At 43.3% G+C, this 14,329-nt stretch overlaps 1 protein-coding gene across 1 annotated transcript in view; it reads right to left on the bottom strand.

The window, feature by feature from the left end:
- The window catches only part of CLNK (cytokine dependent hematopoietic cell linker), a 155,621-nt gene extending 141,710 nt beyond the window's left edge, over nucleotides 1–13,911 (bottom strand). Inside the window, exons 1-2 of the mRNA XM_046656422.1 lie at nucleotides 13,784–13,911; nucleotides 451–503 (exon numbers count right to left, since the gene is read on the bottom strand). Of these exons, the coding sequence (XP_046512378.1) occupies nucleotides 451–461 (11 nt within the window). The 5' untranslated portion in view covers nucleotides 462–503; nucleotides 13,784–13,911. The remainder of the gene's footprint in view (nucleotides 1–450; nucleotides 504–13,783) is intronic.
- Nucleotides 13,912–14,329: the final 418 nt, after the last annotated feature.

Below are 14,329 nucleotides of genomic sequence, written 5' to 3'. Positions count from 1 at the left end.
GGATATCCTAAAGGGACCACACGACCCATGCTAGGTGCTCCACAAAGAGAAAGTTGAGTTCCAGGTTCTCGGTGTGGGAACAAGTGTGTGAACCATTGCTCTTTTAGATCTGCCTTCACACACCAGGGTGTGGAGGGATGGATGGTATTTCCGGGTGCCCGTCTGGCATTCTGGTGCTGGGGTATCTCGCCCCTGCCCCAACCACACACCCATCCTGGGCGAGAACAAGTGGCCTGTCCACAAAAACCCACTGTTACTGGAAAAGGCATTCTCTGAACACTGACGCGCATACCCTCAACCCCGGCCTCTCAGGCTCGGCCTTGAAACTGGACATGCCCTCCCCGTTGGGGGGCACATTGGCATCATTCCTTAGTTCATATGCCAGGATCTGACTCCTGTTCCCACTAGCAGATGGGAGATTTGAGCTCACAGGGGCGTTGAGGTACTTACTGCCTGTTCATAGTTCTTGGCTCCCGGCAAATAAGAGGGATCTTCAACTCAGCCTGTGGAAACAAAAGCAAACTCGTTACTGGGCCTTCACATCATGTTTTAATTCTGGTGAACATGCTACTGTCGTTTCTTGTTAAAATAGGATACCGGTGCCGGCTCAGAGGAAATGACGGAAAGAGAATCAATCCAGGTCAATAATTGGTTTATTTCTGGAGCAGAGTGGGGGAGGGGACTTTCCCCTGATATGCTGTCCTCTTTCTGTCAGCATTCATCCCATCTGCCCTGAGGAGCTCAGCAAACTTATCCTGAGCCCGGTTTTCCCTGGTGTGCAATTGTGCGCTTCCCCTGGGCACCCGGGGCACGTTAGCCCAGGCTTGCTGGCTCTGCTCAGGGGCGTTCACGCATGCGCAGGAGAAGGCATGCTTCTCCTTTCAAAGTGTGACTTTGCCATGAAATATTTATTGGGAGTTACATTTATATACCGCTTCACATAGGACACAGCATTTTATTTGTGGCTTGTATTCACCCACGTAGGAGAGATCATTAGCCCAATTTACCACACAAATTAGCAGTGGAGACCCTGGGAGCATTTAATAGGGGCTTTCCATCAACGATTGCATTTAATCTACACAAAGGCCCTGGGAGGGATAAAGCATATTACTCACAGTATCACTTGGGGTTCCAGCAAGAAACAGGGGTCCCCTCAAATTGGGTAATTTGAGTTTAATAAAGAGACCACTTAAAAGGCGTGGACAGAGTGGAGGGAATTCACAAAGAACAGTGGAGGACCTGGGGGTGCTGTGACCGTGCCTGGGCCTGGAGGGGTCAGGGAGGCCAGAGGTCACTGGGACCCAGAGACAGGGCCGATGGAGAGAGAACTGTGGCTTCCAGTTGAGGGACCTGCAGGGAGGGAGCTGTGGTGGCGGGGGGTGGGTGGTGAAAATCCCCATCTCACGTTCCTCCTGCCCTGAATCTCCTGCTGCTTTCTCCTACTGGACAAACTCAACAAGGAGCCAAGGCTGAGGAGCCACTGACATGGTTTCCATCCATCGGCCTCCTGGGGCTCCCGGTTGAGTGTAGCAGGTTAGAGAGCGGATTTCACTGTTAGAGAGAACTAGGCTCAGGAAGGTTAAATCATGTGCCCAAGATCCCTTATCTGCAATAAGAGCCCAGATCCACAGGACTCAAAAATTCCATTTCCTAGCCAGTCACTAAACTGCACCCCACTGAGCTTTAGGCACTTCTAGATCATTCTGCCATCCATCTGTCCATCCATTCATCCACCCATCTATCCAACTGCCATTTACTGAAAACTTACTTGGTACAACTATTGTGGCCAATAAGACACAGCCCCTGCCCTCAAGGCACTCCTAAAGCTCAGTATGATACAGATTCTGCATCCCTCTATGACGGCTGTTAGCAAAGGGCTTTGTAAAAACAGATGCATAAGAAACAAAACAAAACAAATCCAAGTTCTGCCTTGGAGAGCCAGGGGAATCTTCATAAAGGAGAGAATACTTGAGCTGGGTCTTGCAGAATAAGTCTGTGTCTTCTGGGCTTAGAATTAGGAAAGGTGTTCTGGGCAGGTGGAGTGCTAGGTGCAAAGGTGTGAAGATGTTAGATTGCATAGTGTGCCCGAGAGGCTTTGTACAGCCTGGTGGGACCACAGAGGTCAGCAGCTTGATGTTGGTCATATGTGAAAATGAATTTTTTAAGTTTTCAAGACTATCAAGTATCACGCATGAGAAAAGAAGAGATTTGGACTTGAGCTGTGTGCTCTTGGACCAGTAACTGCAGGAAAGTGACTAAAGAACTAGGACTGACTCCAGGTCCTCAGACGCCACGTGTATTACCCCACAGCCACATCCTCCATCTGATGCTTCTAGGTCAGTGAATGACAGCAGGGAAAGGGGAGGTGGCTATTAGGCTCTCGTTCACCGACAGTCCTCTCTGGATGCTGTGTGAAGTGTCTAGTTCGTGGCCTCTTTGGAAGTTGTCTCTTCCATAGTGGTGGGGAAGAGAACTCAAATATATTCGTCAATATAATACAAACAATGCACATCAAATGCTGGGAGATTCTTGGACTGGAAATTGAGGGACTCCATTCAGTTCCAGTGCTGTCATTAACTAGCTGTGTGCCATTGTGGGAGCACTTCATCTCTCCTCATTTATAAATAATGATGTCCTTATCTTTCTTTTACTGTATTGTTTTAAGTGTGAAATAAGCTGATGCATCTGAAAATGTCTTGCAAACTATAAAATGTTGTGGAAATATGAATATACAATTACTTGCATAACCTTGTAAGGTTTGCAAGTTGCTTTAACATCAGTCATGTTATGTTTGGGTATCTAGGGTTATCGACACTGAGTTTTAGATTATATCAATATTTAAAGGAATTAAATTACTTGATTATGGTCATGCAGGACAAATTTGTATCGCCCTTCCCCACTTTGAGAGCATCTACCACTTAAATATCTTGCTTATACAATCGCTTCATTCCTCTGAGTGCATTAACCGGCAGTGCTGAAGGAGCGCTGACAGGGGATAAAATAAGTTGATCGTTATGGAGGGCTCCATATGCTCCTGGCCCGCGGCTAGCTCTTACAGACGGGGTGAAGGGATCACAAGGTGCAGGGCTGTCCCCTCCAAGGCAGTAAGCCTTGGATCCGAGGCCTGGGGAGGTGGTCAGGGAAGCTGCCTTTCAGGCCTGCTCCCATGGTAGACTGTGCAGCATTGAACAGAACACTGGGACATTCTGGGCTTCAATTTTTTCGCCTGAAAAACGAGCAGGTTGGGCCCAATACATCTCTTCCAGCTCAAAGATTTCATTAAAAAGTACTATTTAAAAAACTACAATTCATCCATATTTGATGACAAAAAGTGGTTTCAAAAAGTTGAGAAATCTGTTATTATGTTTCTCATACTTTATTGTCTTCCCTAATAGAACTCCCTCCATAGCGCTAACACAGAGGACAACAGGGAGGGGCAGGAGGGGCCTGCGAGGAATCCTTAACTTTTGCCTTATATGTAAACCTTTGTAAGTTATTTGATTTGTAACATCAACACTTATTAGGTTTGTATATTAAAATCTTAATAAAAGTTCACAAAGATATTTTACTATTGGCTTTGGAGAGACGTGAGCAATCTATTGTATGAAAGGAATTTTAAAATGTCATGAAGACAGCCCAAACTTTTCTGGAATTTAAAAAGCAAAATTTGGGGGCTTAGTGACCCACCTTGGCGTCTGAATCAGCCAAGTGGTGTCATCAGCATGACAGAATGGATGGCACTCTACAAGGCCAGCAGTGCTTTGCCCTACTCAGAATGTTGATGACCCTTGTGAGAGCGCCACAGTCTTATCTGATCTTAGTCATTTTGTAAAGGATGTGGTGAGCACGAGCCATGGTGAGTCAGACAGGAAGAATTTCACATCCATAGGGTTATGAAGCCAATGTGCTAGAGAAAGACAGGGCCCCTCCCTTCCTGACGTGTATTTTCAAAAAGAATAGAATGGACATCAAACACCTGCCATGTCTCCCCTGTCGCTGCCACAGTAACTGAATATGATCCATATTTCATTCTGCTTTTACTTTATTTTTTCATTTTTTTATATATATATTTTTTTCTGCTTTATCTCCCCAAACCCACCCCTGTACACAGTTGTATATCTTAGTTGCAGGTCCTTCTAGTTGTGGGATATGGGACGCTGCCTCAACGTGGCCTGATGAGCGGTGCCATGTCCGTGCCCAGGATCCGAACCCTGGGCCGCCGCAGTGGAGCACGCGAACTTAACCACTCAGCCACGGAGCCGGCCCCACTATTTTATTTTTTTTTGAGGAAGATTAGCCCTGAGCTAACATCTGCCACCAACCCTCCTCTTTTTGCCGAAGAAGATTGGCCCTGAGCTAACATCTGTGCCCATCTTCCTCTACTTTATATGTGGGACGCTGCCACAGCATGGCTTGATAATTGGTGGGTAGGTCCATGCCTGGGATCTGAACCAGAGAATTCTGGGCTGCCAAAGCAGAGCACGTGAACTTAACCACTGCGCCACTGGGCCAGCCCCTCATGCTGATTTTATACACAACCAAATGGACATTTGCAGACATTTAGTAACCTGCTCTCCATCCCATCTATAATAATCTGATATTGCAAACCATTGGCCTTGACACTTTTTAGTTAGTGTTGGGACAGCTGTCTACCTGTCCTGAGCCTCAGTTTGCTTATCTGTAAAATGAGGGTAACACAGCAGCTTTCTGCAAGGCTCTGCTGTGGATTAGATGAGAACATAAGGTATCTAAGACATGGAGAAATAGTGATGAACATTAACTTGAACTTTAATTAAACGCCCTTTATCACTGTTAGGTTTTAGTCTCCAGAAATGAGAAGCACTTATCTGCGGTGAGTGACCAGCAGTGGGGCAGGCGTGGATTCTCACACCTGTCTGCCCTTTAGAATTACCTGGAGAGCTTTAAAAAGGACTGACACCCCAGAAGGCTTGGTTCAGTTGTTTCTGGGTGGAGCCCAGGTCTTGATAGTTTTTCAACACTGCATGTACTCTGATGGGCTGTGAGACAGGAGGAAGGGGACCTGAGAGCACCAGTCCACGCTTATCTCTGTCTGCCCAGCTCCACTCACTGACATCTTCTCGTTCTCTGAGAAAGGATCAAACAATCACACTTTCGTTCACCCTGCTGTCCCAAATTTGCCCTAAACGGAAATACAGGAACTGCCGCTGCTCATAAAGAATCCTCCATATGTTTAGTTATTTCTGAGTTAATTTGCAGTGAAACATTTAGGAAAAATCCACCACATCCAAACGTTTATGACATAGATGAGAGTGAGAGAGGCTTCGAATCTCAGCGAGCAGTGATTTCTCTGTTGGATTTTGCCTACAGAAAACGAGTAAGTAAAGTCCAGGCTCACACGACTGTCGTATGAAGTGGAATTGGTTCACATATCCTGCAAACATTTAATGAAGCCTACTATGTGCTGGGCACCATCCAGAGAGAGGAATTAGAGGCCACCCAGCAAGGCCCTGCTCTCAGAGCACGAATCTGTGTTCTCCGGGGTGCTGTAAATGATCGTGATGGAGTGAGATTAAAATGTGGCTATAAATACCAGTGCTCCTCTGGCTTTGACTCAGGGACCTCGAGGGGCTGCAGCAACCCAGCCATAGGGAAAATCTCATCGTGTTTTGTACACTCACTTTCTATAGGAACAGGGGCGTTTCTTTCAGCTTCTCTTCTTAGTTAGCCACAGAAATAAAGCCTGAGCACCGCTTTTGCTGTCAAAGGGAAGTGACGCTCAGGCGCCATCTGTCAGTCACAGCAGGGCACCTGGTGCAAACGGCACTAATCTGTCCAGAGTTGGCGCTGCCGTGGGGATGCTGGCAGGAGCACTCCGGGGTCCCAAGAGGAGACTGAGCTCTGTTCGCAGGGCCTACGGTCAGCGGGAGACCAGGCAGGAGGAGACCCTGGGTCCTCGGGGAGGCCACAGGGAGAGGCCAGCTCTTTTCATGATGCCTGTTTATTTCTCCAACAAGGGAAAATGCCGACTGTGGTAAACATTAGATGCCAATGCAAATAGAACCATAAATGCCAACCTGGGCACTAAAATTATCTGACCGTATGCTAGGCTCTAAAGCATAGGCAAAAGAGCCAGAATACGCTCATAATTAATTTATTTTGGCTTAGAAATCTATGCTTTCCTTTCAGTAGTAGAGTTCTCATGGGATTTACAGACCCCCCCCCCAAGAGGCTAGAGTTCCTTGGGGGTCCAAAATGAACCCCAGTTTGAGAAACAGTGCTCTATCTTATGTTGCCTCCCTGTAAGGCTCATTTCCCTCCCCTCACGATATAAAGAGGGCTGTGCCAGAGGGGCGCACAGCATTGCTGGGGTCCTGAGAATAAAGAGGTTGCTGCTCCAACCATCCATTTTGGCCAAATAATCCTACAGTTTTGGAAGTGATGGTCCCAGTGATTATATTTGATTAGGTCTCTAACTACTTTGTGGGTTGAAAAGCTCTGTGTCAAGATACTGGACTTGATGTTTCAAACACAGGACTATTTCAGAAAACCAAACAAAAGAAAACAAGGCTTTATAGATGAGCGCATGCTTAAGATTTCCAAACAACATACTCAGATTTGGACATTCAAACCAGAATGGCTGCTTCTGAGCGTGGAACCCCCCTGGGGTGTCAGGGACTGTGTTAGGGAGGAAAGCCTTGTTTTATAAATAGATTGGATTTTGGTGTGGATCTTAATCCGAAAATAATTAATACCCTTATGGTATCATAAGCAGTTTAAACAACTGGAAATATGTAAAGCAACACATCACATTTCCTTGTTATCCTGGAGAACTCTTGTTCTCCGCAGGGAATTCACCAGTGCTACCAAACCGAGCTTGTGAAGAGACATTTTATCATAAATATTTCTGCTACATTTCACCTGATGCAAAATTAATATTTCATGAAGGGAAAACAATGCTTTTGCAGTAAAGAAGTGTTTTTGCTCTCAAACCTTTCACACTTAGTCCTCGAAGATAAAGCTTATAAAAATACTAGCCTCTGTTTATTTTAAAATTTAAGAAACGTCATTCTAATAATGACAATGTACCTGAAAAGATCTAGGAAAGGACCAGAAGGCAACTAGGAATTCCGGCAGAAAATATTAGGACCAGTCAGGAAGGTGAGATGTAGCTGCATTGCTAAAACTGGGTCAGGGCTGGCAGAGCGGGTCTAAATTAAGGCTTGCTGCTTTTTCTCATTAAAACAGGAACACCAGAAAAGGACCGAATATACGATGCGTACAACATACATCTGATTCTCTCCACACTCACGTCCCACACATCCAAAATGAGGAATGCTATTAGCAGATGAGGAAGGAAGTGGTGTGTGTACATGTGGGGAAGCTGGGGCTGGGGTGTGTGTGTGTGTGTGTGTGTGTGTCTGTGTGTACGTGTGCAAGCACACGCATGAACTTTGAGTAAACATGTTAAAACCAAAATTTCTCAGATGCACAATTATATGCAATTTTTCTCTGTTTTCCTATCAAAAATGAGAAAGCTACAATTTAGAGATGCTCCTACTTAGAGGAAGATGTATGCTGATTTGATTTGTAATTCTACACCCTGGTCAGGGCAATCAGCTAAATTTAATTAAATGTAACATTTAATTTTATTGGATTTCCAATGAATAGGGGCATTTGAAGTCAAATAGATTGTTATTATAGATTTTTTTTTGAGGAATAAGGGAGTCTGCTCTCCTAGTTTTTCTGCTGTTAAGTATGGGCATATTTTTAAAAAAGATTTTGCAACTGTCTTGGTAACAAGTAACTTCCCTGAAGTGTCTCAAGGCAACGTGCATGTGCATCTATTTTTTATTTAAATGTTCTTGAAAACACCCTTAATGAACTGATGCAATGGGTAGTTTTGGAATTTATTAATCCTCCTGCTTTTTGTATTCAGAAGCCAACTCCTTTTCTCTTCTGCAGAAAGGACTCCTTCCTTCAGTGGTAAGGTTTTTTCTCTCCCCTTTTTTTCCATTTTGTGGTAAAGAGCATCTTTCTTGATCCTCTCTTTTTCTCATTCACTCTTTCTTTTCTCATATTCCTTCCCTCCTTCTGTCCTCTTTCCTTCCTTCGCCTCCTCCTCCTCCTGTCTCTAATCTTCCCTCTTTCTGCTCTCTTATCATTAAACTTATTTTACTATGCAGATAAAATGAAACTGTAGCAAAAAAAAGTAGATTATCAAGAGCCTAATTAGATGTTTCCTTATTTTTTTGGAAGGTTTACCTGTTCTCCTTGCCCTGTTTCCCTTTAGCTCTCATAAATGATGGCAGGATCAGACTGGTTAGGGGCAGGTCCTGCCAGGCCCAGATGAATCAGAACATCCCCAACTGTGATGGACTTTCCATTGAAGGATTAATGCATTGGGGCAGTACCGAAGGGAAATTCTAGGGAAAAAAAAGATATAAGAAAATAAACCAAGATTCAGGGATTGCTATATATACATATCTTACAACTTACAGGCTGACCCTGGTGTGAAGACAGGTCTGGCCAGCCCTACCTCCCCCATGGACATCTTAAGACCAGTGTGAAAGCACTGTTGTTCTTAAAACAGTCATTTAGTAAGCACTTGCTGTATGCTGATGATTTTCTGAGGAGCTGTTATTGATAAGAAGGGCCTTAAAGAAGTTTGAGAGAAACTTAAAATCCAAAGAAGGAGCACTAAAATAATCTAATCAAGACTGGGCTAAAAGTAATGTAATTTATAATAATCATAACGATAATAATGATACCATTAACTGAATGCCAGAACCCTATGTAGGACATCTTGTTTAATTTAGATTCCATTGTACGGCAACAATCCAAATGACCCAGATTTTTCAATATTGAACAATTCTGTCATTTGTTCAGTGAGAGTCCTCTCGAGCCAAATCTGTCTACCGAACAAATGCACAGTATGGACTCAGATGAGATCATCTCCTCGTTTGTAACTTCAAGTGCATTTAGAACTTAATTCCTGAATTGAACTTCTTCCACACCATTGATTCTTGCTTTGTCCCTCTTTTTCATCTGGGATCAGTCACCCAGCAAGAGGTGAGGCAGGTCTCTAAGGCCAGGTATGCTGAACTGTACAGCGAATTTTATAACTTGAGACTCAGTATCACTATTCTAAAAAATGGGGATACACACACACTCATCCTCCTTTGCTCAGAGGATGGTTTTAAAGACCAAATGGGATCGTGGAAGTGAAAGAATTTTGTAAACTACGAACTGTTATGCGAGATAGCTCAACAGGTAATTATTGAGCAATTTCTGTGTATCAATACCATGAAGGACCCTGAGGATTTGAAATTGCCAAGGGAAGAGTTCTAAAGGAATTTTTATCATTTTTTCATTAAATCTTAATGTTTTCAGAGGATCAGTACACTTGGGAAGTTGTAAGATACTACCAAGGCTTTGATAGATGAATGATTAAAACAAATAGGAAAATGAAGAAATTAGCTTTCTGTGGAAATCATCTTAAAATAGGACTTGTTTAGATCAAAATTCTTAAAAATGGAGAAAAGGCCAAGGAATTTAATGACAGTTTGTCTGAACATAAAATAAACTCATGATAATTATGCTACAAATGATTATATTGCCACTATCATTTACTTTGCACTTAATAATTGCTAGGCACTACAATATGTAATTTATACACATTGTATTTCATGTCTTGCCACAAATCCAGAAGGTAGGTATTGCAATTCCATTTTATAAAGGATAACCTGAGCTCTGAGAGGCTAAATAACTTGCCTAAAATCATACTGCTGGGAACTATTAGTCTGAATTCAACCCAGATTATCTATTTCTCAAAGAGTGGATGGAGCAGTGTAGTAGAAAGAGCTTCAGAGTTGGAGTTTGGGTAAGGAGAGTGTGGAGAATGCTCCGAGAGATGGAGCTGGTCAGGAGATGCCTAGACTTGCCCAGGGTGACCTGACCTATGAATATTCATAGGTACTCATGAGGCAGACTGGCTCTCAGGTGCCTATCAAGACGTTGGACCATCAATAGCTTGGTGAATCCAGCATTGCAAGAACTCTGACTTTGTGCTCACCAACCTACCTTCTGACAGTAACTTGTTTTCCTGTGTAGATTGCCTCCTGTGAGGGAACTTACAACTTGAGTACATTCTTAATAATCGAACAAAGTCACAGAAGATGGATGTATGGGCCAGAATGCCAGAGTGAGATAACCCCTTAAGCCCTAGCAACTCTGAGGGCCTTGGATGAAATTAGCCTTCTGCCTCTGCAGAGCTGATGACCAAATGCAGGTCCTTAGGGACTCCACAAAGCTTCAACCCTCTCAGAGTTTGGGCCTGGGCTATTAGCCACTCCTCATCTTTATCTCACACTAAATTCAATAGGGAACCCACTGCAATGAAAGGCTGTGCCCTAAAGCACGTGGATATTGAATTCCCATGCTGTGTCTGGACCTTTTGGCTCATCTTAGGTGTTTGGGAAATTGTGTTGCAGTTAGCAACACCAATGGAATAATCATAATAAAAATTCACACACATGTTTTTCTATGGCTCGTAGTATATCTAGGAGGTCCTAAGATGGTGTTGGTTAGCTTGAAAGAAAGCAATGTTGTGATCATGACCCTGAACATATCCAGCAGGGCACCGATGGAGCACAAGGCAGAGAGAAGGAGCCTGGGATTCAGGTAGACCTGGGTCCCATTTCTGACTTTCTTTCTTATCCACTATATGAAATGGAGAAGGTATGGAGTCTCTCTGAACCTCGGTATCCTCTTCTATAGAGTAAGAATAGGTATACTTACTAAAAAAGAAAGAGAAGCAATCAGTATTTATTGTCCACATATAGCAGGCACTCAAATGGCAATCTATAAGTCATTACTATTTAGAGGACATGATTAAAAGTAAGCTGAATAATCATGATGATATTCCAAAGTATTTGGTCCACAAGGGTAACAAAAATAAACAAAAACCACAAAAAATCCCATAATGCTTTTTTCCACAACTCTGTTTTTCAAGGTTATTTTTCTTTGTTAGTTTACTGATAACTGACCTATTTAACGTGACATTTCTCAGTCTTATTGATAACCTACTTTGCAAAATCACTAGAAATTTTGGCTCAGTCTGTTAAAAATCTTGTCTAATTTAGACTCAGTACTTATTTCTGTTTAATAATTTAATCCCTTCAAACATTCTATCTTTCTCATGCTAGGACATGTCGTCAATAGCCTGGAGGAACTCTCTAGAACTCAGGTCTTGGTAGATCTTAGCAATTGCTTCTGAGGGTGGATATAATTGCTTTATGTAGTGGCATTCACCAAAGGATACTTCTAGATTTAGCTCTGCCACTCTCCATGTGACTTTGGTAACAACACTGCACGGCTGCCCTTTATCCATTTCCTGAATGTCTCTTCTGTGTCAGACTCTGTATGTATATTCGCTCTCATCCTCATAGCAACCCACAAAATGTATTTATTCTACCCAGTTTCAAGTTACAAAATGCCAATAGCTAACCAAAGCTCAGAGAGGTTAAGCTACTTACCCAAAGACACATAATTAAGTTACACGCTACGTTTATGTTCAGTTTTGACTGATCTCAAAGCCTCCTCTCTTTCTGTCTCACTATGCTTTCCATCCTCATCAACTTCTCTGAACCTCACTTTCAACATCTGTTAAATGGCCTAATATTGCCCTGCCTACTTCATTAAGTTATTAAGATCATTAAATGAGAAAATGTGTCTGAAAGCTCTGCAACTGGGGTATATTACTATTCTCCAATGAGATTATTAAAATAAGATATTCATAAATTTATCTCTATTAATAAATTCCATGATGATTGTGGACATCTTTTAGGGATAAGGCCAGAGCTGATCTGGGGTGAGGAAAGGAGAGTAATGGAGAAAGAGCCACATTTATTGAGTACATACTAAGCGTTAAGTATGTACCATATTTCATTTAATATAAATATCATATTACTGAGGCTAAATAGTTGTCAATACAAGTGTTATGTGATCTTGCTCCATTGTAAAGATGCAGGAATTGAGGACCAGTGGGGATAAAGTAACACGCCTGGTCCAAGCAGCAGAGTTTTGATCCTGACCAACTTGGTCAGATGTTAAATCCTATAGCTTTTCCAAGACAGCACTTGACTCATGGCAAAGTGAGCTAGAAACAGAGTCCCCTGGTGTTAAGGCCAGCACTGGCCAGATGGTACAGAAAACTATGACCTTCGGTTTTAAAATGGTCTTGTTCCTGGAGTCATCTGAGAGGGCCCTTTGGAGAGAAGAAGGAGGCATATCACTCTTAAGATAGCTGGTGTCAAAGACTACTCCAGGAATGGATTCAAGACGAACTCTATGAAGCTGACAAGGAACGCTGGCCACCATTCCTACCAGTTAGCTCAGGGGCAAATCAGTGTAGTTTTGAGTTACTGACTTTAGTGACTGGACAGCCTTGAACATTTACTTGGACTACTCAAGCTCTTCATCTGTAAACAGAGGAAAGTAATGCCTAACTCTCAAAGTTGGATATAAGGATTAAGTGAGTTAATGCATATAGACTGCCCAGCAAGAGATGGGAGTTAAATGGATGCCAGTTGCCCCTCCTGCCTATCCAGGGCAAATTTTATCTTAAGTTTCTCAGAGGATTTCTGAAGCTTTCTCTTTGCTCTGGTAGACCTCCAATTAGCCTGACCTACCATTGTCTTCCTGACTTTTTTTCTTTTTTTAAAGATTGGCCCTGAGCTAACATCTATTGCCAATCCTTTTCTTTTCCTTCTCCTCCCCAAAGGCTTACTTAGTACTTAGTTGTATATTTTAGTTGTAGGTCCTTCTAGTTCTGCTATGTGGGACGCTGCCTCAGCATAGCTTGATGAGTGGCACCATGTCCACATCCAGGATCCGAACCAGCGAAAGCCTGGTCCGCCGAAACAGAGCGCGTAAACTTAACCATTGGGCCACAGGGCCAGCCCCCCTGATTTTTGAAATAACCATTTCCTGTGGTTTGAGTGGCCCCTGGGAATCCAAAGGAACAGCATCATTGAGAGGCCATTCCACTACATAGACAAAGAGGCTAATCAGGTAAGTAACATCGGCACAAAGTAGTAAAATCAGTATTGGTAAAGTTCAGCCACATCAGTATCTTTCAAAGTATAGAGACTTTGATCACACTTATACTCTCATCTGTCTCACTCCAATTTATTTTCTGTTTGTTCTTTCCAAGAAAAACCTGCAGAGATGCCTCCTGGTGCCCTTAGAGGGTAAGCATTTTATGCCAACTTTACTCACTCTCAGGCTCCTCATCCTGTGAGTGGAAGGACGTTCTGCAAGATTCCAAAGTCACACCAAAGCAGAAAGAAAACCATTTGAAATTAGAAAATTTAAAAAATATATATCCACAGGGGCTGCAGGATTTAACTTCTACATTCAACGGCCTACTTTGAATTGAGGCTGCCTTTCTACGGAGCTGTCCTTATGAAGGTCAGCCAAAGAAGCCAGCAACTGGCCTGGCCTGGCCTTTGGATTTCAGTAGCAAACAGTCAGGCAGTCCCAGCTTCAGGAAGAGAAGATTGAAAACATTTAGTCTTTTAATTTTTTATGGGTAGGTATCTTGATTCTTTCCTCCAGCAGAATGAAGGGATCTTTAAAAACTGAGTTAAGGGAGCTGACTTTCTTTATGCTGTTTGACGCTTTACAGAAGGCCCAATAGTCCACGTTAGAAAAACCTTTTTTGCTTGGTATCAGCTCTTTCCTACTGATCATTTAGGACAGTGAGATGACCACTCAGATGGAGCTGGCCTACTTAGTTTACCTGAACAGCGTGGGGACCTCAAAAGGCCCTGTGCTGAGATGTCGGTCTCCTGCATGGGGGGCTGTGTCGGCATCGCGGGGAGCGCCAGGAGCTGGTAATCCGTAAGGCAGCGGGTCGAATTATTCTCAATGCTGAGCAGTGTCTTTTAGCAGAAAGCTCCTCCTAGGTCTGTTTTAGGTTTGGTTTCCTGTGAAATGCAGCCACAGACCTAAGGTGGTATGACCTTGTGCTGGCGGGACTTCCTCTTCGTGAGTTGAAATGCATGCAATAAACGAAGCTGTAAGAGGCTGAGGGCTCTGAACCCAAAGGGAGTGTCCTTAAAGTCACACAGTGTCCTTATGCCACACTTCGCAACTACGAGAACACACTAAAACAGATTGCTGAGCAACATTTGAGCCTATGGCTTTTGCTAGTCTTGTTTCACATGCACACCAAGCACTTGTGACTTGATGTTGTCAGTGGTTTCCTGAGACCACCCGAGACACATGGACCAAATCCCTCAGGTGTTATGGAGAGAACATGGGATCTGGGATGAGAAACACCTGG

This window comes from Equus quagga, chromosome 3, assembly GCF_021613505.1.
Source record: "Equus quagga isolate Etosha38 chromosome 3, UCLA_HA_Equagga_1.0, whole genome shotgun sequence".
Lineage (NCBI taxonomy): Eukaryota > Metazoa > Chordata > Mammalia > Perissodactyla > Equidae > Equus > Equus quagga.
This window is presented reverse-complemented; position numbering and strand designations above follow the sequence as displayed.